The 24,380-nt window shown below is 43.3% G+C and overlaps 1 protein-coding gene and 1 pseudogene across 2 annotated transcripts; both read right to left on the bottom strand.

Moving 5' to 3' along the window:
• Positions 1–251: 251 nt before the first annotated feature.
• On the bottom strand, positions 252–11,748 carry LOC143007647 (protein DOP1B-like; annotated as a pseudogene).
• A 751-nt stretch (positions 11,749–12,499) lies between these two features.
• On the bottom strand, positions 12,500–24,012 carry LOC143007761 (MORC family CW-type zinc finger protein 3-like). Of its 2 annotated transcripts, none has more exons than XM_076159213.1 (17): positions 23,928–24,012; positions 22,173–22,245; positions 21,534–21,666; positions 21,104–21,327; positions 20,693–20,849; positions 20,430–20,544; positions 19,873–20,004; positions 19,636–19,758; positions 19,450–19,547; positions 19,194–19,301; positions 18,790–18,915; positions 18,525–18,596; positions 18,291–18,333; positions 16,882–17,880; positions 16,382–16,591; positions 13,016–13,143; positions 12,500–12,843 (listed from the first exon to the last, which is right to left on the bottom strand). In XM_076159213.1, the coding sequence occupies exons 1-17, from the start codon at positions 23,964–23,966 to the stop codon at positions 12,672–12,674; spliced, it is 2,952 nt and encodes a 983-aa protein (XP_076015328.1). In that variant the 5' UTR covers positions 23,967–24,012; the 3' UTR covers positions 12,500–12,671. The 2 variants fall into 2 exon arrangements, with proteins under 2 accessions (XP_076015328.1, XP_076015329.1); XM_076159214.1 differs by lacking the exons at positions 12,500–12,843; positions 13,016–13,143 and adding exons at positions 14,626–15,936; positions 16,147–16,274 and having other exon boundaries at positions 23,928–24,009.
• Between the last annotated feature and the right edge of the window lie 368 nt (positions 24,013–24,380).

Below are 24,380 nucleotides of genomic sequence, written 5' to 3'. Positions count from 1 at the left end.
AAAACTGAATGAAATAGGAACTCATAGAAACTAAATTGAAGATTAAACGTTGGAAAACAGTGCTGAAATCCCCAAAAAATTCGACTAAAATGATTACTAAATTACTCAACTGTGCCAAGGAAACACAAGGTGTTTATGTGTGTGTCTCTGTTAGTGTTGGCTAGTCAGTCCAGGCTTCACTATGACATCTTTGAAACTAGAAATACCTTGTCCAGATTGGGGAGCAACAAGTTGTGAAGTCATTTAATGTACAGTGATGTCACAAGATGAATAATGTGCATGAAACAGAACACATGCTGTACTGCCACAGCTCAGCTGAAGTCATCTTAACCCTGTGCAAACCTATAAAATATAAAACAGGCAATCAAATCAAATCAGTTCAGTGAAAACACAACATTTGAGCTGGTTTGATTTAATGAAGGTTTTCTATTAATTCTAAACACGACATATTCTTTAAAGGATCCAAAATAAATAACTAACATTCAGCTATGTCAAACAAAGACGATTGAAAATAAAGATTTCCCTTGAATAAAACACCAAAAATGGCAAGCAGTATTTTAGCACGGTACAACCAAGTCATGTTTGTAGAGACGTTTCCTGTTGTACATAACTGACATTTATTAACTCAACCATAAAATTACTAACATTGAGCTTTACCAGGTGCCTTTCTATAATTTCCATCAAATACCAAATAGAAAACCAATCTCTCTTACGTGTCATCTTGCATTATATTCTACAGTCAGGCAGACATTTACTAGCACTAGGCAGTGTGGTTAATGGAAGCTATAGGAGCCAAAGAACACATTAACACATATATGCTTCTTCACAGTGAAATTGATATTTGGTGTCACCCTCTCAAATTCTGCATGGCAACAAATGTTACTGTCTGATCTCAAAGCGTCCTTCATAAAAATCTATTCCAGATCATGCTGCCGCTCAGTGATTAGTCAGTTAAAGTCTAAAACTAGAGATTAGACATCATGAATCAGTCTCAGTGTGAATGAGCTGTAACTGAAACGACACTCAGAGAATACTACACAACAGAAGCACTATACAGGCATTTGTTATTATATTTCACTTAAATTTAAAATATCCAAAAATCCCATTGGAAAGAATAAGTATTGTACAGTCCCTTAGCTTTTCAAGTGCAGAATGAGTGACAACACCTCAAAAGAAAATGTATTCATCAGGAGACAAGCCAAGGTTACACATTCCATTTAAGTTCACAATACCAGGGTTGATTGATAAGTTCTGGACCTGACGCATAAAGTGCAATGGCTACAAGTAAAAGATTATTTTTGCACACAATTTTATACATTAACTACACCCCAGCTGTATTAATTTTACTAAGTGACGACAACCTTCAAGCTGCAGTTACCTCAGAGTTGTGAGTTGCAGACAAATGAGATGGACAAACTAGCCCAGAATTCAGTGATTATGTACTTGCCTTGACACCTTCTATGCCTCCCTAAGAGATGGGGAACACGCTGTGCAAAGTGCTTCTCACCTCAGATGATGGATTGATAGCCAACAGAAAGACCCTCTGTGAGACCAGGATAATAATATAATTCTACTGTGAAATAAATAAGGATAACATCTTTGAATTCTATTTTCTTAAGAGGCTTAGAACTTATCAATCAACCCTCAAACATCATCGTTGCTATGCCTATTCTACGTATTCCATTCATATGGCTGCAGGTCAGGGATTTCATAGCTTGGGAGGATGGACTAGTTCCTGAAAGCTTCATGCTTGAGTCTTAGCTTTCCATGGAGTCCAGGAATTCTTCCTCAGTGATGTGCTCCAGCTTCTTCAGGACCCTGTCAGAGCTGGCTGCTGGGTAGTCTACTACTGGGTGGTGGGGTAATGGGTGCTTCAGTGAGGGGCTGCTGAGGGGGGGACCTTGGAAGGAGCAGCAAAGGGTGGAAAGAAAGGGTACCAGCTGGGTGATGGAGGACAGGGAGCTTTGGGTCAGGAGGGGGAACTCCAAATGCTCTGTGGACGACTCCTCACTCAACCCATTAAATACCTGGAATACATGCAGGAGAATCACAGGAAGGAGATGTAGTCAAACCAAGTCAAACATATAATATAGCATGAAACATAATTGTTTCTATCGTCACCATCTGACCATTTTCGCAGTTTGAAGATGTTCAACCTTACCCCATATCGTTGCTGTATCCTTTCCAGTGTTCTGACAACATGAGGCGTACACTCCTGCTCTCCATCTAGGAATGCGCTCTCTGGGCCACTATAGCGGTTCACATCAACCTCAGGAACAAAAGCCCAGCGATACCTGCACACGGTACAGACACAATATTTCAATACAAAACATACTGCAGAAAAAAATATAGAGAAGAGGACAAATGTAAGTCCTTCTGGCTGGTGCTCTTACATCTGAAAGATCGGCATCCTTTCTGGAGGAAAAGCCAGAGAGGTGTCGAGGAACTTGCAGGCTGAGAGGTACATGTCTAATTCGGCTTGGGAGAAATTCACAGGTCCATTCCGGTCAATGGCTCCACGCACCACTTTAGCCAGCCTGCGTAATGGGGGACAGTCTCTCATTAGTATTCTGAGTGAGGGAATCAATAGGGCCGACAAATGAAACATCAATTTGAAGATGAGATAATGAACTCACTTTGAGACTTCTTTATCTTCCTGCAGTGTTTTCTCCAAACGTGAAAATACGCGAATCTGGAAAACAAATGTAAGATAAAATAAAATCCCCATTACGATAAATACAACACACAAACTGTACATCATTCTCTTTGCTTAAAACCGGGCTGTTATCTTACCAGTTCTGTGACCATGATTGGCCAAAGGGAGATGAGGTGCTGGGGTGAGATTCGTAACAGGAGAACACGGAACATCAGGAATATTTGAGCACAGACAGCAGGGCTCGGGTTCATACGCAAAGCCTCAGTGAAACGCTCTGGACAGAGAGGAAGGTCCAGTCAGTCAATTTGTCTGACTTCCTCTTTAAACTTCAGAGACACCCACACAAGAAACATCTAATACAATATCCAGTGGCTCACCTTGGATAAGGGGCAGGTAGAGATGATACTGATCCAGTTCCCCGCTTAACATGGCAAATGCCTGGCGCTTCAGCAGCATGGGTTTCTGGTCTGCACTGGCAAACAGTTTCAGGGAGCCACTCTGCATGCCTACAGCAAAGATGAATTAAGATTTGAAAGAGCAAGTAATCATTAATGTCTCTGATTGTACACTCCGCAACTTTGAACAATCTCCATGGTTCTACATGGCAACCTCAGTATTATAAGGATCAATCTGGGTCTTTTGGATGACACAACACACAAGGCTGTACTTACTCATGAGGTCTTTAAACATGGTCTTCTCATGAGTCAACAGATGGTCAATGATGGATCTCCAGCTGTGGACAATAGAGCACAGTGAACAAGAGTCAAGTCTCACTCATCTTCTGTAATTTTCTGCATACATGCAAATATCTTTCATTTCCTTGTTGATCTCAGATAACTCACGTATAAACACTGTACACCATTGTTTAAGGCTGTTATGTGACCTCTGTGTGAAGGAGAAGCATGCTCATTCTAACCTGGGTGCACAGGAGGCATCCATGGTGAAGAACATGGGGTCCATGAAGAGCTCAAAGACCTCTTTCCTCCAGGCCCTTTTGGTGTAGGCATAGCCACTTAGATTTCTCAGCAGCTGAGCCCCCGCTTCAAAGCTGGGCATGTTGTAGACACTACCATACAAAAAAAGTCAATTAAAGGACCAAGGAGAAAAAACTACTAAGCATCACAACACATCGGCGTCATTAGGTGGAGCTTACTTGTGGTTCTTCAGGTAGGGGAAAACATAATACATGAGTCGGGAGATAAGGGGAACTGCTTTCTCCTTCTCATCGCTGCGATACACCATGTCCAGAAGTGGTGCCAAGACCTATGGAGCAAGAAAGTGTGTCAAGTAATAATCTCACATTAAGGTTTGCTTCCCCATTCATTCCCTTTTAGTACAACCACAAAGCCGTACCTCTGCGAGCAGGGCGAGCGCCTGCACACTATAAACAGAGGGCGCAGAGGAGGAAACCATCGTGCTTGCTTGAGCTGTTGAATCTGGACACAGAGATAGAAGGAAGTTTGAGTTCACTTGTGACTGTATGTGCACAGAATAATGCTTGTCTTACCTCTGCTAGCTGCCCTAAGGTGCTAACTGTGCTTGAGTGCTCATCATACAGCGCATGGGTATAGGAGGAACACATGTTAATTTCACGATATGAAAAGAAAATAACCCTGAGCAGATTCTCTGCATATTATCATTTCTGTCCTACTAGATCTACCTCAGTTGCACCTCTACCAGCTGCATCACTTATCCGTGCTACTTCCTCTTCTAGATGGATTTGGATACATTTCCATAGTTAGTTTAAGGCCTCTACACTATCAGGTAACATTCAGAGAGAAGACTAAGCTGACTCCCTAGGAACTGAACTTGAAGTTAGAATGTAGATGCTATGGTTATTACCATGATGATCAGCATCCACATCATCTACTTCCTCCGCCTCAGGATAAACCTGTGGCTGAACTTTGACCTCAAGGTTGCGACTAAGCCAGCTGGTCTGCTCCAGGGATGAGCCTGCAACCCCGCCTACTGCCTCCAGGATCCGTTGGGTCACCTCCTACATAATGATATCAGGATCAGTATCACACACAACACATATTTCCAATCTCAGCCTATCAACAGTGTTTCATACTGACTGTCCTCTGCTATTAGCTAATCAACTTAATACCTGCATGTCTTTAGAGTCCTTCTTATTGTCCAGGTTGGGGAGCCGGTTCACAAAATCATTGAGGATCCTGCAAGTTTAAAAATATCTCTTACTGCTTATAAATGTTTTTCTATTAACACAGAGAAAACATGGAGCGTTGACACAGAGACAAAACTACAGCAACTCAATATTTTGCATGAAGTTTGAATATGCAAAAATGACACCAACCCCAGCAGTAAGAAGTGACCAGGTGGGGCCAGGTTGAGCTGAATAGAATCCCGTAGGAGACTGAGGAGGGAAGCAACACTGTCCTGCAGGATTTGAGCCGAGACGCTGCATACAGGAACACAGGGACAGTGAGATGAATACTGAAAGTGTACATTTATAAAACCAGAGGCAGGGACCTGTGCTGTAGTTTCCTATATACCTCTGGATGTAGGCATAGCTGAACTGCAACACGGGGACATCAACCAGGGTGGACTTCTGATTAAGAGAAAGAAAATGTTCCATAATTAACTTCAGGGCACTTCATCCTGGAGAATGCATGATCAGAGTACTGTATGTATGTATGTAAGCACAAGTTCATACAGGGTCTCCTTTGATTTGATGTGGCTTTTTCACCACTTCCTTAACCAAGTGTAGGATGGCGTCTGTAGACAAGGTGTCCAACGATTTCACGAGGTCTACGAGGGTCAGACGAGGCTCACTGGCCACAGGTAAAACCTACAGACAACAGAAGAGCAAAGATATCAACAGGTGCCCTGAAAACATCTTAAAACCTTCGTTACAGTCCTTACCTTGTTCCTGTGTCTCCTCTTACTCTTCCTGCTGCTCCACACAGCTCCCACTGAAGCCATGAACTGAACCCCATACTGCCCTGTTAGAGGGACCAGGAACTCCAGTATCCTCTGCCGCAGGATCTACACATGAACATGACATCAAGGCAATCTGTCACCACGTATGTTTGTATCTAGAAGGTTTGAAGGTATTGAAAATGCAAACATTACGGCTTAGATACACACCTTAGTGCTTCTAAAGTAGACGGATGTGGAAGTGTGTCTGCCACTCTGGACAGAGTCAGACGCCCTCCTCTGACTCTCTTCCCTCCTGATAACACCCCATAACAACGCCATACTACTGAGCATTTGTGGTAGTGCCTCAATCACAGCATTGCGAGCATTACGGACATCTGCTGGGTCACAGGCAACCAGGGACTATCAAAGAGGAAAGAGGAAAGAGAAATAGAATTTATATTTTCAATGATGTATGGAATCTGTGAGTGCTGTATGTGTGTGTGTTTGTATCTTTTCCCACCTTCTTGTTGTCCAATAGACAGTGGTGTGTAATTGTGGTCAGGCCTTCAAGCAGAGTCAGAGAGTAGTCAGGAGCAATGTTTTCCCTCCTCCCACCGAGGCTAATCAGACAACAGACACAAACAAAACATTCTATCAAGGCACATTTACAGTAAAACAGGCCACAGGATTGGAGGTGAAAAGGTTTCTGTTTGTTAGACACCACAGTTTCACACTCACAAGCCAAGTCTGTTATATTTGTACCTTTGATTAGTCTTTCCTCCATCATGCTCATATAGCTTGACAAGCTCGTCGAGGTTCCTGCAGATTTGGGCAATAAGCGGAGCCACAATGATGCCAAGCGAGCGACCCAGGTAGGGCAGAGTGGAGCACAGCAGTGACACCCAGTGGGGGTGCATGGCGTAGCCGTAGTGTGGCTGCAGAGCCCTGGCTGCTGCGGACACAAACATCCCTTGGGCTGTGATGGGGTGGCTTGGGACATACTGGGCTGCCTTGATGGACTGCTGGAAAAGGACTGCAGTCTGCCATTCACGAGCAAGTGGGGTGCTGACGGTGGGAGAGTCACGAGGCTCCAAAGGCTGTGCAGAGGCTCCACCTGACCCCACTGAGGGGGCAGCCCCACCAGGCCACAGGTGGTACTCCAGAACGATGAGAGCCTGGATGAGTTTCAGTAATTCCATCTGTAAGGGAAACTGTTCCTGACCCCCTCCTGTTCCCAGATTGACCAGACTCTCCTCTGACAGGCCTCCCAGTTCATCCAGGAGCTCCACACCTCTGGGTGTTCCCTTGTCCAGCACCCTCTGGGTGACATACATGGATGTAGAAAGAGTAAGCAGGGCATATTGTTGTACTTTACATTCTGAGAGTAGTCTTCGGATGGGCTCCAAGCGGGCCCCGTTACCCTCTTGTCCCTGTGTTAGAAGCCAAGCTCATTCACCATTCGGGTCAGCACCTCCACACTCTTCACCTGAACCTCCCTGTTACCCTGCTGGTCCTGGGGACCCAGGCACAGGTAGGATGGGTATTGAGAGCGTAGGAACCTCAGGCATAAGGACACCAGCAGCTCAATGAGCAGGGATGGGGGCACAGAGGGGGTGGAGGCAGGGGAAAGCAGGTTGCCATAGAAACCTTTTCCATCCTGGGACTGTTGGTGACGCTGCAAGAGGTTTGACACCAGGTTTAAATGGGAAGCCGAGCTTGTATCTAGAGAAGTGAAGGAGAGGGCGTCAACTAGAGGTCGCTGGGCACTGCTTCTCAGAAGGCTGTCAATCAGTGCCAATCCCTGGAGCAGATGACGCCAACCACCCGCCACAGGGTACAGCAGCACATGGCGAAACAGAGAGTCAATGGCCTCTCTCTTCTCACGCTGCTGTTTCAACAGGCGAGACCTGGCCATCGCTTCCAGCTCCATATCCTCTTCATCCTCACTTGACAGTGAATCAGATGCCTGTGTGCGCTCAGACTCTTTTCGTGTGTGTGCAGCCAAAAAGTCTTACCATGTTTAGCCTTCTCGGTGGAGGAGGGAGTGGCGAGGAGCGAGCTGCCGGCTGGAGACCGCAGAGCGACAGGAGTCAATGACACTCGCCTGGAGACGACAAGAAAAAAGCACAAGTGTGCGGCTTTGTTATGAAAATGATTACACGCGTCAGTTTAACGATAGAGATCATGGAACACAAAAGGTAGAAAGCCTGAAAATAAATAAACCCTTCTGCATGGACACACTCTACTTCGCTGGTGTAGGTTATTCAAGGCACGCAGATGTTTCAAGTCACAAATATAAACCAAACACACACAGAGCTTCGATTGTCTCTGGGCAGAGTCATCATATTATGATGATCGTGTCCAGAAATGACCACAATCCAGACATAAAAACATATTTTTCTATGTACTGTGTGTAGTGTTGCATGATAACTCCTCTTGTATTTACCTCGGGGTGGGTCCCTTGGGTGTGGTGGGCTTTGGGGCGCTTGGCCCAGGGGTGCTGGCACTTTTGATGATTTTAGGGGTGGAGGGCGTAAGCGGGGCGGTGCGTGGCTGGGCTGTAGAGGAGGAGGCGATGGTGGGGGCGTTCCGTTTGGGAGTGGAGGGTGCACTCGTGCTCCCAGGTGTCGGGGTCGAAGGTGCTGGGACGGCTGCTTTGGCGGGAGAGGGCTTCCCCCAGCCCTCCAGGGTGTTGAGGGTGATCCTACGGGGCTGAGGCTTAGGCTTGGTTTTTGGGGTGGTCTTCTTCTCGTCTGTGGAGGGGGTCGTGGACGGGGCGTCTTTGCTCTGGCTGGTTTGGGATGTGGCGGCAGGGGCAGAACTTGGCGGCTGGGGCGCGACAGGCGGGTTCTTAGCCACTGAAGCCTTCTTACCCTTTTTCTCAAGACCAGTGCACGGGACAATGACCTCCAGGGTGGGGGGCTCTTTCAGAGGGGTGCCCAGCTCCCCGGGAGAGAAGGAGAGGAAGGAACAATAGCCGTCTGTGGAAGACACGGCGAGGAAGGAACCATCACCAGACCTAAACAGGAACCACAAGTCAATTGATAGAATACAAAAGTAATGGTTACATTGTATTAAAATGTACAGCCGGGGCCCTGCTATTGTGCTTAGTGACTCACTGAAGAAAGGAACTGAACATCATTCACCTTCTTATTTACGCCTGCGTACAGTTTTGGTTTTAGAATAGTTCAGAATAAGCAAAGGGACCGATAGTTTACCAGGCCAGGTCGCTGAGAGTGTGGTAGTGAATGTTGGACACCAGGCCAAAGGGAAGGGTCTGCTGTGTGTCGTACAGGAAGACAGAGTCCTCAGATGCCACTGCGAACACCATGCGGTATGGCAGCTGGAAGAGGTTAGGGAGAGTTTGGATAGAACCATCTGTGGGACGGAATTGGAGGGAAAATGAAGAAAATGCGCAAGAGAAGACAGCATGAAGAATACTAATGGTTTCTCTAAACTAATGGGGCATAAATCTTTACCTTCTCCCTTCTTGGTCCTCAGTTCAAAGTAGACAGGGCAGCATCGCACTGCTAGTGTGGCTTTGGCTGGACAGGGTAAGTGGGCTATGGGTCTAAAAGACAGAATAATTACGACAGAATAATTAACATCGACTAACTACTGCATTAGAGATGCATTATGGGATAATGTCTAAATATGAATACTGCACTGTTACCTCTTGAGGCTCTTCCTGGAAAAGATAAAGGTGGTATTCGTAACGTTCTCGCCCGCCTCCACGCACCCCGCTGTGGTAAGAAAAGGGAAACAAGAACAGCATCTCAATACGATTCTGATGAGAAATAAAACAACATAAGAAACGTTGGGTTTGTTTTTATACCACAAACCTGGAGCGAGCAGGAACGAGCCATCAGGTGTGAAGGAGAGGCGCCGGAAGAATGACCTCATACTGTCATCGTGGAACATCCTATACTGCTTGACCTGTAGAGTAAGAGAGAAGCAATGCAGTACCAGCGTTTAAATCATTCCTTTCACATAAGCGACATAAAATCTGTACCAATAAACCTCATTAAGGTCACGCCAACACTGACCTCCCCCTCGCCGTGCGGCCCAGAGCTCATCTTACTGACGCAGAAAGCCTTCTTCTTGGTGTGAGCGCTGTACACACGCATCACTCTGAGAGGGAGGAGAGCAGAGCGCCACAAAGCAACACAGTCAGTACAAGACACAGCAAGAGTTGGAGAGAAAACGTACGCCACAGTGTGTGTCCTTCTTCTTACCTGTCACAGCTGAGGGTGGCAACGTACTGCCCCAGAGGGTCCCAGGTCACACCCTGCACGTAGCTCTTATGGTCGTTCAACATACACAGCTTCTGTCCTAAACACACACAGTCAGATAAGGAGTTGAAGTTAGATGATGATGATATTATTACAGATATATTCATCACACAATACCAAACTACTGTGTATCTCTGGAACCAAATAGAAGTTAAAGAGAAAAGGCTCAGCTTACCTTTGTTGACGTCCCACATGATGGCAGTGTTGTCAACAGATCCAGACACCATGGAATTCCCATCCCGGGTCCAGCAGATGTCATACACGTCCTCGATATGTCCCCTACAAACAAGTGGAGACACGGACCAGTCTGAGTGTGTGATGCAGAGATGGTGAAAGACTTAGAGACATGAAAATGAGCTTAAAATTGCCTGATGTGACAAACGGGATCCTCCAGGTTCTCAGTGGAATAAGTAGGTAGTAAGTGTGTGTTCTGTTCTTGCCTACCTGAGTGTCTTGAAGACGGACCAGCTCTCCTTGTTGTGCTGAGCATCTTCGTCCTCCTGGAACAGTGGGACCTGCTCCGGCTCCTTGCTGTCATTCAGCTTCCACAGCAAAATAGCAGCATCTGTGCCCAATAACACCACACACACACACACACACACACACACACACACACACACACACACACACACACACACACACACACACACACACACACACACACACACACACACACACACACACACACACACACACACACACACACACACACACACACACACACACACACTCAGCTAAAGTGATTTAATCTGGGGCATAGCATTACTTTTGTATACTTAAAGTTGGACCTAGGCGTTTAATACAAGAGATCTTAATGTGTGTGTGACATACCGTCTCCTCCAGAGGCAAGCAGCTCGCCATTGGGGCAAAACCGCACCACGTTGACAGCCTTGGTGTGCCTTGCTAGATTAGACAGGAAGTCCACTGCAGCCTTCCCATCTGAGCCCATCTCAACCCGCCACAGCTGCAGCAAAATCAGGACAAACGGCCAATAACTCATCTACATCACCCTGTTGACACTCATAATAATAATAATAATAATACAATCCCTTACAGTCCCACATTATTGAACATATACATATAGAGATGCAGGCCCGAAACAAACACACTTGCACAAGTGGAACCTGCATACATGCTACAGCACATGCAGTGATGGAGAGATGCGGGTGAGGGGGCTGCCCAAAGGAGGCCCCCGGGATCACTTTCTGGGGTTATGTGTTGTTATAAATCCATCTCCTGGGCACCTAGGCAGTGCCCAGGAGATGGATTTATAACAACATGCTGGTGCTTTGACAACAACAATTACTGATAAACCTTTTAATCAGCATAACAAAGTGCAGTTTGGTGATAAACATGCTTCTCTGGTGACAAAACATGTATATAGAGAGTTTTCTCCCCTTTAGCTGTTTCGTCGTTGGTTTACTTCCCAAGAGCAACCCTTCTTAGCCTGAATATGAAAGGACAGTAGGAGGGACGTGCTCTGCGTGTGCTCACTCTGACTGTGGTGTCTACTCCGGCTGTGGCCAGGCGACGAACGCGTCCATCCGCGCTGTGCTGGAAGTCCAGACTGTAGACGGGCTCCTTGTTGTGCCACGCAATCTCACACGTTACGACCTTCATTCTGTTATAGCCAAACTCCTGCCTGTGCAACAAGACACAATCATTAAACCGGACCGACGTGACAGGAATATATGCACATTTAAATACCGCATTAAGGGTTACAGCGCGCCACTTTTACGTAAACTGTTCAGTTATAAATGTAAGAGTTTAACATACATGTTAAACTTCGAACGACACTTAAGTACCTTACGTTATGAACGCGACAGCAAAATCAAGCACATTCTATTTATTGTGATATTTAGGAGTGCAGTTCTTTACCCTGTCTTCTTTATGACGACTCCGGTGATTTCCCGCGTTCGATTCACTCAAAACTTCCGGTTAAGGAAGCTGCTGTGATTGGACGGGAACGCGGAAGAGGCAGAAACCGGTAATCTCGTTGCGTCACGTCCAGAAATAACAGAATCAAAACAAGGCTTCTAAAATAACAATTCTAACGCAAACTGCACGCTTTATGATGTTACACAGCACGTGGGCGTCTTATATTTCTTCTTATATATAATCAAGCCCAAATGCTGCATGACAAGTCACTTCCGTAGAGGTTTCTCTATTTGGATCGATTGCAAAACCGATAAAGGTTCCTGTACCTGTAACACCGAATGGGAGAATACACAGGCTCTTTTCGTTGCTTTTGCTACTATGTTAATATAATGAAAATAGGTTCTTCTGAGGAAATAATATCCTCATAAATTCAATGTAAAACAGATAACAGGTGTCTCTAGTAAAGCAAACAAAACGTGTTTTTTCTCAGTTTTGCTTGATATGCCTTAGAAATTCACCTTCCTGGCATATATTTTACCAACAACCAAATCTCTTTAAAGAAGTACCTTGTATTCAATCCAAAGCATTTTTAACCTTTAACCTTTTGTCTCACCTCCTTTGGTAACTTGGCAATGAATACGAGCTGGAAGAAGCTTCACTTCACATCAGGATGCATTTGTTTTTTGAAGATTACTTTGGCAGACCAACTGAAACATAGTATGTCTATACTGTGACATTTAAAACAGTAAGTGATTGACACAGCGATTAAAGTGTTAAGACTTTATTGAGAACTTTAAGAGAAAACCAAGACATGCAATTTTGCTTTGAGTACACTGTATCATTTATGCTTTGTCTGAATGCTCATTAAGCAGATTTCCTTTCAATATGAACTCAAAGGTCATAGCTGAAGAGGAGGACATCCTCAAAGGAATGAGTCAATCAAATATTTACATCTGACCATTCCTTCATTGTTTCTTTGCTTCGCTCCTCAGTCCTGACACAATGGACTCCTCATCAGAAAGAACCTGTACAAGGATCTCATCAATGACGTCACACTCATAATTCACTTGGTCCAGGTCCAGAGCAGGCACAAAATAAGAAAGAAGATGTCCCACATTCTGTCTCAGCTGCACCAGACTGAGCCAGACAAGGAGAGGGAGAGAGAGAGAGAGAGAGAGAGAGAGAGAGAGAGAGAGAGAGAGAGAGAGAGAAAACAAACCTGTATTACTCTGCTGGGGTGTTGAGTTGATCAATGACCTTATCACACATGATAAATCAAACAGTGTGATTGATCTTCCATCAGACCTACCTTCTGGATGCACCAGGGATTGAAGCTGTGCCAAAGGCTCCTGTCCCTCTTGCCTCTTGTGGAACTGCTTGCGTTGGAGAATTACGTGCAGTGCGTGAAGTTGAGCGGCTCAACTTGAGCTCTTCACACTTGGTTATGCAAAGAATGGAGAGAAAAGGGTCAATAGCAAAGATACAACCAGTGCACCTATTTCCAATGCACTTTTTCAACAGTGAAGCATGTCTTAACGTGTCTCACCCGTAAGTGTAACTCATCCCGCTCCCGGTTGCTTTGATTCAGTTGTGGGGTCAGACAGTCAACGTGCAATGCAATCTCATTATCTTCCTGTTTAATTTCCCTTTTCTCATTAGCAGTAGCGCTGGGATTGGCCTCAGCAGCATACAGTAAAGCCTCTTTCTCCTTAATCAGTTCATCAATCTTCTGTTTGGCCTTCTCAAACAGGCTTTTGTAGTGTTGGGTTTCTTCTGCTTTTTCTGTCTGGCTGGCTTGATGCATGCACACCTTTACACTGGTCTGAGACATTTCCTGAAGTCTGGTCTGCATGTTGTGTAGCTGCTTAGTAAGATGAACCACTTGATCTTTTAACAAATCTCTCTCCTGGGCTGTTGCCTGCATGAGCTCTAAGAGCTGGTCTTGCTGCTTCTGTACCTCATTCATATCAGGGAAGTGTAATGAAGAAAACGTTTGGGCATCTGTATAAGAAGGTCCAGCAGCTTCCTCATGTTCCACTCCCATGAGCCATGTCTGCTGTCCTCCTGTTTGTGTATCCCCAGTGCCCTGCAGCTGGACGTCTCTCTGTTCAAGACTGAAGACTTGGGTGGCCACCTTCAAACTCTGTGCATGTCCATCTCCATTTGGTACGTTTCTCGCTGTTCTCTTCTCCTTCTCAGTTTGATGTTTAACCTCTATTTGTTTCCTTTTCCCTTTACCCTCTCCTTCATCCTTTACTTTGGATACTTCTGTCTGGGTTGCAGAAGTGGATGGCCCAGATGGGAGTGCTGCAGAGGCAACACCCACAGCATCATCACCCAAACTCTCCATCAGTGGTTCAGAGTCGCTCTCTCTCTCTCGATCGTTCTTCACCTTGGTCGGGTCAAAGACTGGTTTCTTTGGTGTAGTGGCTCGTCTTGCTTCCTCTTCAGCATATAAATGTGTCACTTCTTCAGTTGTCAAGCGCAAGATGAGACAAATATGCGCTCATATGTACAATCAAATGTACGGTCAAGGAACTACTACTTCCAACAGTAAAACTACTTAAATAAACAACAGTGATGCCATCACTCTAACAAAGTAATGTAATTTAATTACTACAGTGATGTCATCCAAACTTAAATACTTGTCACAATAATGCAATATCATATATCACTCTATGGAAATGTAAAGTTCTGAAGATGAGTAAATAGTAAAAAAAAGATTTCTCTGTTGCTTTTGCTCAACCTGATGGTGACATCTTGTGCATGCGTCTGTATATGTTTTAACTTTATGTAATTTCAGTGAGCCACAAAGTGAATAAGTGGAGGGAAAGACCAAGAGAAACGTTCAATCAACACAGGTTCACGTGTACTCACACAGGTTAATGGGTTACAATAGATAATGTGTAGTAAATAGTTAGTGTGTAGAAGAGTTTATTGTTTGTAATGTATTTTTTTTGGTACATTCATATTACAGAACTAAAAAAACAACAATCTTTTTCTTCTGTCATTTCAAAACCCTGCATAAGGCCATGAGTAGGGAGCTCCTCACATGGCAGCCAGCACCCACGGAGCCATCTTACAGTAACTCCACTTTGATACTTGACTCCGCCCCCTTATAAATGATGAGCAAATGGATGACTCAGACCCCTGAGGTATCTACTCACAGCTATTCAAATAAATGGATATTAAAGTAAGAAAAGTGACAAGATTGATAGAACATAGAGCAAATAAAAATAATGAGTAAAAAAAACCGTCTCTCGCCGGTAACTAGGCTGGACCAGCAGCTAAAGACAATAAGACTCAGTATCTAAGCACAAGGGAATTCAAAGGCAAGCTTGAATACTTTACCTAAAGCATTCCTTGCCAACTAATATCACAACATATTTAAAGTACATTCCTGCTGTTACACTTAGTAATATACACACTCGTGCTCCAACAAACCGTTAAATAAAAGCGATCCTCTCACTCTGATCCTATGTTGCTCACTACCACGTGTATCTCTCCCCTGCAACCTGGCTGACAAACCAAAAAAAACATTTCATTGTACCATTCCAGTTCCAAAGTTATTGCTACAAATGTTACTGATGTCCACATAATTATACAAGCACATGTTAACCAACCAAGTTTGGTTACAATACAATCATTCATTTGTGAAACGGAGTCATTTTAAGCCATTCCCTCTTAGCTTTGGCAGTTGTAGCAAAAAGGTAAAGAATAAAAGAAAACGGAGTAAACTTTCACCTGGCTTGAGACGTTGTACATGTTAACATTTGTACGGTATAAAAACATTGTAAAAAATGTAATATGGCAAAAAAAAGATAGATAGATATATAATATTAGATTTTACATTTTGTTACTTAGTTACTGGCAAAAATATCAGGAAGTGGTTATTACAGCGTCATCGTCAGGCCAACCAGTGTGTCAATGCCGTGAGTTTATTGGGAAACATGATTTGGCCTTGTTTGCATGTTTTATCTCTTTATAAAGCATGCAAACAGTATGAACTCCAAAGTCATAACTGAAAAAAGATTAAATTAAACTTCATGATTGAGCCGATCAAATATTTACAAAAAAACTTTGCCTATCTTTGCCAGAGTCTCCTCATCAGAAAGAACCTGTACAAGGATCTCATCAATGACGTCACACTCATAATTCACTTGGTCCAGGTCCAGAGCAGGCACAAAATAAGAAAGAAGATGTCCCACATTCTGTCTCAGCTGCACCAGACTGAGCCAGACAAGGAGAGAGAGAGAGAAAGAGAGAGAGAGAGAGAGAGAGAGAGAGAGAGAGAGAGAGAGAGAGAGAGAGAGAGAGAGAGAGAGAGAGAGAGAGAGAGAGAAAACAAACCTGTATTATTCTGCTGGGGTGTTGAGTTGATCAATGACCTTATCATACATGATAAATCAAACATTGTGATTGATCTTCCATCAGACCTACCTTCTGGATGCACCAGGGATTGACGGTGTGCGAGAGCCTCCTGTCCCTCTTGCGTCTTGTGGAACTGCTTGTGTTTGAGGATAACGTGCGGTGTGTGAAGTTGAGCGGCTCAACTTGAGCTCTTCACACTTGGTTGCAAACAATGGAGAGAAAAGGATCAATAGCAAAGATACAACCAGTGCACCTATTTCAAATGCACTTTTTTAACAGTGAAGCATGTCTTCACGTGTCTCACCTGTAAGTGTCTGGATGCACCAGAGCTTGAAGCTGAGCCAGCTGCTTCTGACCCTCTTGAGTCTTGTGGAACTGCTTGTGTTGTGGAATTATGTTCAGTATGTGGAGTTGAGCAATCTCCCTCAGTGTGTGAGCTCTGCCTCTGCAGGCTCAACTTAAGCTCTTCACACTGGGATATGAGGTTTGCTTTCTCTTCCTCCAGGCGAGCCAACTGGTGGTTATGCAAACAATGGCGCGAAAAGGGGGAAGCAAGGCAAAGAGTCAATAAAAATTGAATAGAAAAAAGTATAAAAAGCAAAGATACAACCAGTGAAGTGTGTGTAATGCAAAACTTTTCAACAAAGTAGAACTGTAGTTGAGCATTTCTTAAAGTAAATTATTTTGTGAGTCATATTCTGTGGTCAGGCTGCTGCTTTTCAGACTTGCAGTCATTGTGGGATTGAGCAGCGCTGTCCAGCAATTACGTGTCATGACTGATAAATGAGGATAGACGTGTCTCACCTGTGAGCGTAACTCATCCCTCTCCCTGTTGCTTTGATCCAGTTGTCTGTACAAATGGTCAACTTGCAACGCAATCTCATCATTTTCCTGTTTCCTTTCCTCTTCATAGGCCTTAGGAGCATTCATGGAAGCCTCTTTCTCCTTAACCAGTTCATCAATTTTCTGATTGGCCTCCTCAAGCAGGCTTCTGTAGTGTTGGGCTTCTTCTGCTTCTTCTGGCTGGTGTGTGGACCCCGTGGCCTGAGACACTTGAAGTCTGGTCTCCATGCTCTGTAGCTGGTCAGTAAGCTGAGCCACTTGTTCTTTCAACAAATCTCTCTCCTGAGCTGTCGTCTGCATGAGCTCGCGCAGTTTCTGTACCTCACTTGTATGTCCATGTGCATTTCCACTTGGCATGGTCTCCACTGTTCCCCTTTTCTCATTTCTTCTCTGTTCCTCCTCTTCTTCATCCTTTATTTTGGGTACTTCTGTCTGGGTTGCAGCGGTGAACAGCGCGGGTGGGAGTCCTGCAGAGCCCGATCCTGGACCATTCTCCTCTGAGGCAGCAAAGTTCTCCATCAGCGGGTCAGCGTCGTTTTCCTTTTGCTCCGTCTTGATCAAATCATTGTCTGGTTTCTCTGATGAAGGGGTATTAACCCCCAAAATGATAACATCCTCATCATCATCCTTATCACCACCACCAGTATTATCTTCCTCACCAAATGTAATGGTAAAGGGATTAGAGTGGGGCCGAGCTATTTGGAGCTCATTCACTCGAGGTCTTTTGGGTGTGCTCTCTGAAGTATCAGCCTCTGTTCCCTCCCTCCTGGATTTTCCCCTGGTGGACCCAGTGGCCCAGTATGTACTGGGTACAGCCCCCTCCACAGAGGCTTTGTTTTGTGCTCTTTGGGTTCTGCGTAACTTGCGCTTCAGGTTTCCACTCTGACGCATCAGATCAGAATGTAGCTTTTTAAGAGCAGCCGACTGCTCCTTCTCCTGACGCTTCTGCTCGTCTTCAAGCTAGAAGGAAGTTGAGAAATAATATCAGACACACTGTCACATCAATAGAATCATTGTTGTAGATTCTCATTACGGTTAAAGAAAAGAGGTAATTTGTATTACAATTAATTGTTTCAGTTCATAGCAAATGGGTTACAATTAGCTCTGTACAATATTGTTTCAATCTATAGCAGGTCAGTAAAAAATGCTCATTTTGAGCGATCAAAACAACTTTTCTCCAGTATATATTCCCACCTTATCACCGTAATATTTAAATTGTTTCTCTCAAAAAGAACAACTTTTGCCTTGTTGCTTGAATAATTCTAAATTCTATTTATTTTATTTTCAACATAGCCCCTAATACACCGGAATATTAATCATCAATTTCGTGGATATGACTTTCAGTTTTGGACAGCCGATGTGTTTCTTACCATTTTCCTCTCCCTCTCCTGATTCATTTTCTCTGTGCGTTCACTGTAACAAATAAATGACAGATGAGAGGACAATAAGCCAGAGAGTCGATAACAATAAACTTGTATTGATCAGATAATTCAACAGCGAACATTACACTTATTGACTGACAGTATAACATTCTTATTGAGTCCAACTATTCAATCAGAGTTACATTCAGGGGCAGACGTTGTGCAAAAATCAATGGAACCCACTGTTGTTTGTAGGTCTTGCTGTATGGCTGTTCATCCTCAGAATCCTCACGTTCCTCCTCTGCCTCGCAGCTCCTAAACATGAAAGTTAGCATAACATTCCTTAATAACATAATCCACTGAGTGTGCATGAATGAAGAGATATACTTCTGTTGTTTATGTGTTGAATGAAAATCGGTTATAGGCTGACTGAATTTTTTCCATAAATCATTAGTTTCTGTCACAAAAGGAACGACTGCAAGAGAGATGTAGGTAATCTTTGATTAACCTGAACTCAGGGTCAGGATTTAAATAGCAGAACCACTTTTCTGGGAGCTTGCTGCTGATCCCATCAGGTTGTTTGCGCCACTTCAAACAATCGTCACATTGCACCCATTTTTGTTCTGCTTGCTTCCTATAGACACAGAAGGAGAAAAAAAATAAGAGCACGCAGAAACTGAAAATGTTTTGACAAGGAAATGTTTGTGCATCTTCATATTAGGTCCCATCTTCATCCAGGTCTAAATAATTTACCAACATTCCCTCTGAAAGAACAAACTCACAAACAATGATTTTGTGTGAGTTTGTTTGAGAGTAATTCATTCAAACAATCATAGAAATATGATTTCTTGTCACATTATGATACACTGTCTGTGCATGTGGGAATATGTGCATGATCAGTCATGTACTAACGTAGCATCTTCTACAGGTATGGTGTTGTTTGGGTTCTCCTGCCTTCTCCTGTGGGCGATTTCCTTCCAGTATTCATCCAACTTAATGGTCAAACTGTTGATTGTTTTCCTGTACAAAGAAATCAGGCAAAACAGAAAGCTGCTTTTCAGTTTCATGGTCATATTGGTGGATGCTAAAGCCACCGGTTTGAATATCAAGAAGGGACCTTGACTCATTGAGTTTCTGATTAAACCGAGTTCAATACAGATGCAACTACCTGTACTTATCATTGTCACTAAAGCTCTGTTTGTTGTGGGTCGGTTCCAGGAAGTTACAGTCTATGACCCCAATGACTCCAAGACCTTTAACAAGGGCCTGTAAGGGACAAAAACACAATCAATACAAGTGATAAGACATGGAACAATTGTAAATAACACACCCTCAAAACAACATACACTCTCACCCTTAGCTGGCCGCCCACGCGTTTATAAGCTTTGATGAGTCGGTTCTTGTGGTACATCATAATGCCGCAGTGGTCTTTGCTTTTGGTGCTATACCCAAAAGTGATAGGAATGGGTTTTTTGTTCTGACATTAAACTTTAAGGGAAATTCAAAGCTGAAAGATACACTCACTAGACCAGAATATTGTAAACATACATTATCAGGCATTTATTTGATCTTGCATATGATCAAAGGATACGCCCAGGAAACTGGGTTTGTAGCTGTCCTTTTTGATGAAGGCTAGACTCTTGGTGATCAGCTGAGTATTGACTTTTTGGCCACGTACGTTGATCTGCGTTCGAGGCTTCAGGTACAGTATACTGCAATATGCCTAAAACGTTAAAAGACGCAACTTTTAATAGTAATAGTCTTGCCTACCAGGCACAAATTAAGACAACAAATATTTTGTTGTAAACACTGTAGTCGGGTCGATAGCCTAAATCATGTGTGTACTCTGTACTCTGTATCAGATTTGTTCTACAGCATATTACGCAAACATTGCCTCACTTGGTTTACTAACCCTCATTGGCTGAATCAGCAATGAGTCACATACAAAGGCAAAGGCAGGCAAAGGCAAGTCAAGTGTTGATTTCTCATAAAAGGGATCTGAAAAACACTTGAAGAAATACTACTCTAAGATCTAAACTGATGAAACTCCTCAGTAGTTTGTAGTAAAAATATAAATTCTGCCAGACATTGACACAATACAGTCAAACACATTTTCATATTCAGACATGAATCATTCATATTCCTTACACGCAGTGAGAGTTCACTCTCAGGGACATATGATTTGACCTCAGTTGTATGTAATCGAAGTCGAATATCATAACGATCCGTCTCAAAATCAAACTCTGTAGTTCCAGTTGATGTACTGTTGAAGACAAAACATAGGGGCAGAGAGTCAGTTCTGTGTTATCAACGCTACAAAGCTGGCAAACTATTAGCACAGAGCATTTAAGGTCCATTTTGAGACAATTGTGCTAAAAATGCAAGTGTGTGTGTTCTTGTGTCAGACAGACCTGGGAAGATTCCAAATGAGGATCCGTGTGCCTGTGCTCTTCTGGGAAAAGGGGGGTCTGATGGCATTGACCTCAGTGAGGAGTTCTGCCACTGTCTGGAATGGTGAGTAGCGCAGTATGTCATCCAGACTGGCCTGTTGCTCCTCTGCCACACTGAGTTCAGCTGAAGTCAAGGACAACATCCAACTGGACTATGACACAGAGCTGCTGCACTAAGCATGACAAAGAGCGGGGTCTACTGAAAACCCCAAACGAGGTCCCCTTCAAATTCTTAAATAATGCAAACTATTCGGGAAGCTGCCCATGAAGGTTCATGTCAGTCACACACATTCCATTTACAATTCATATACACAGCATATAATCTTAAGAAAGAAAGAAACACACTTTTATGCAGCAGCAGATAAAGGATATAGTTTGTTTCTGTGTTCTTAAAGCTCACAATTGGTACCATAATTTGCTCGGCGGAAATTCCTTCCAGGTAACTCTGGGAGAGCATCCCGATGCACGAGGTGGTCTTTGACTTGGAGAAGACAATCGCATCTCGTCCAAGACGCATGGCGCCGGACTTGAAACCGTTTCCATAGATACCAATTGGAACAACACCCTTTACAGCAACCTTGTCACTGAACCCAAAGCTTGAGGGGGAAGTTAGATGTTCATGGTGAGTATAAATGATCATGGGTCATAGACATTGATTATTTGAGCGTTTAGTTTATATCAGTGGTCATTATGAGGTCAATCGTAGCTGTGTGGTATGGATATCAAATCAGTCACATGGTTATATATAAAGAAATGTTATTTTTCACATTCATATCCAGAGTAGAGGAAGCAGCATCCGCACCTGAGCATCTTGCGCATCTTTTCCAGATCCATTCCATTTCCATTATCCATAAAGGTGAGGCATACCTGTTCATGCAGCATAGTCTTGTCAATCCAGAACTGCTTAGCGTTGACATCAGGATCGTAGGCATTGTCTGGGGACATAGAGACACAGGCTTCACACACACACACACACATCAGCTTATTGGTCATGGAGAGCAAAGAAACTAAAGCCCCTCCTATAACGTTTTGACAGAATGGAAGTTGAACCGCATTGAACCAAGCTCTTGAGTCAAATCCTATCCGACTTCTATAATTGGAGCATGTATGTGTGTGTTCATACTATGACTACCATAGCACACTGCAGGCACCCAAACGCAACCATAAGATGAAGCCTTCCTCAAACTATTGTATAGTTAAATGAACTACTTACAATTTGGTAATCGCCGGCTTATTTCCAATATAATTGAATTTCCTTAATTGTGCAGCCCCGCAATGAACGCACCATGATCGGAAAAGCTTCAATGCAGATCAAACACAATAGACACAATAGACTCGTCATCATCATCATCATTAGACCTGGCCAAATAGGTTTGAGATGACTGACAGAATGGATAAAAGACTCGTTTAAGAATACATATTTGCATGTAATGAGACTCACCTATTAGCTCGGCTATGGCACCGAACGGCCATTTGTGGCTAGTGGAATTGCTGTGAAGAAACTTGGGGCATAGCTGAAAGTGGAACAAATCAAAAGGCACTACAGATGGTGAACAAGGAAGAACAAGAGAAATAAAAGTGAAATTTAACTTGAATTGTGTTGCACCTGTATTGGTGCAGTTACAGTAGAGGCAGGCTCTCAGGCTCTCCATGAGGAATGCTTTATTACAGAAGTTAACTGTAACATTAACTAACATTCTACACAAGAAAATAGTAATAGTTATCATTGTTAATCAAAACCTGACAAGATGAGAGTGACGTTGGCTTACACACATTCTTCAAATAATGAAAACAATGTGCCATTTGTTAGTGCTGCTTTTGTGACGCCTACGTTTTCAAAATATTAACAATTATAATTAAGGTTTAAAAGGTTTAAAAGGTTTTAAGGTTTAGAAGGTTTTAAGACCCACAGAACTGTGACCCACCCTCCCTCTATCCAGGCTCTCAGAGGGACCAGCTTGACGCCAGGTTAGGTTCATGGGTTCAGGTTTTAACGTTGGTGGTGAATGAATAAATTGTAAAATTGCCAATATGTCTTGTTTCTTCCTTGTTACTGATAGACTTCAATCATCCAATCCACCAAACAACACCAAACAAGAGTCAATAGCAACAGCAGAATAAGCTGTTTGGCATTGGCAGAGAATATTTGGCAAATTTTTCATGAGCGCAACCCACATACTCAGCTGTGCTGCTCATCCTACAAATGCATGTTCCTTACATATGGGGAACCATTTAAAAGGGAACTATACAGGCTTTCCTAAGGTATAAAATGTATTGACAAGAAGCATTGTTACAACAGAGAAATAATCTATCAAACACAAATTTCTGAACTTTTTGTGCGATGTTTATAAGACAATAATAGTTTAACAGAACAGTACAGTAATGGTTTGATCTCTTTTGTAATAAAAGTGTCATCATGTGTGGCGTGTTTCATGTAGGAACTCGGGTGCAGCAAGGGAGGAATAATCAACCAATATGTTTTTGTAATGAATTCCCTCTTTAAAACCAATGACTGCCCTAAACAACAACAATCAATGTATATTCATTCTCCACTGTACTGTAACTGTTGCACAATAATTTCCCATCGGGATGATAAACTTTTATCGTATCTTATCTTATAAACCAACACCATTTATAGAATACTGAATAATTTGTCTATAATCATTCCCCTAAGTATATTTAGACAAACAACATGTGTGTGTATAAACAAGACGATGGAAACACTGATTACACATAGTGGTTGTATGTTCTTTAGACTGTTGTGTTCTATGAAGAGTGGCGCTTTTACCGTAAGTGCAGCAACTTGCGCAACACAAAACGTCAAACTTGGCCAGGAAACCACAACAGACTGACACCGCACTGACTTTTGATCCCATTTCCTCCCAAAGAGCAGTTTAACAAGCCTGTGTGTCGATTTGGCAGCTATTTTTGTAAATATTATATGTTTTCCCCGATATAAATAAATGACCAAACACTGACAACAAACTCGCATGATATCGCTAAAAACATCCGTTGACTTGTTTTGCTAGCCCAGTCAAACTACACACGCCTCCTAACACATGCACACACGCACAGGCTATTATGAGGGAAACAAACACAACATTTTGTATCCAGTTGTTTAGTTTGCAAATATTACCACGCAGTGACACTACGGCGTTTAACGCCACCGAGACATACGCACACACAGCGCTCTTACCGTACTGAGTGGGACACCGCGGTCGGCTTGCTCCGCCATCTTTACACAGCTACAACTAAGTGCGACTGTATATGCTGTCAGAACTGCTGCGCCCTGCTGCGAGTTACCGCCCTGCCGCACAGTTTACACACGCTAAAGCAAACAAAGTGCTACAACGCAACTAAGGGGAGGCAAAAGAAGAGGGAGAGGGATATTGGTTTTATATCTGTTTCAATACTTTATATTTATAATAATATTTTAGCGTTTAGTAACTCTTTGCCACCATTTCGGACCAGTTAAGGGTGTGTTTCTTTCTATTTCCCTAAAACGAAACCAAAACTGAATGAAATAGGAACTCATAGAAACTAAATTGAAGATTAAACGTTGGAAAACAGTGCTGAAATCCCCAAAAAATTCGACTAAAATGATTACTAAATTACTCAACTGTGTCAAGGAAACACAAGGTGTTTATGT

This window comes from Genypterus blacodes, unplaced genomic scaffold (genome assembly GCF_046128005.1).
Source record: "Genypterus blacodes isolate CSIRO-AG114 ecotype Tasmania unplaced genomic scaffold, CSIRO-AGI_Gbla_v1 ptg000093l_1, whole genome shotgun sequence".
Taxonomy (NCBI): domain Eukaryota; kingdom Metazoa; phylum Chordata; class Actinopteri; order Ophidiiformes; family Ophidiidae; genus Genypterus; species Genypterus blacodes.
Note: the sequence above shows the minus strand (reverse complement) of the source record. Positions and strands in the feature narration are given on the sequence as shown.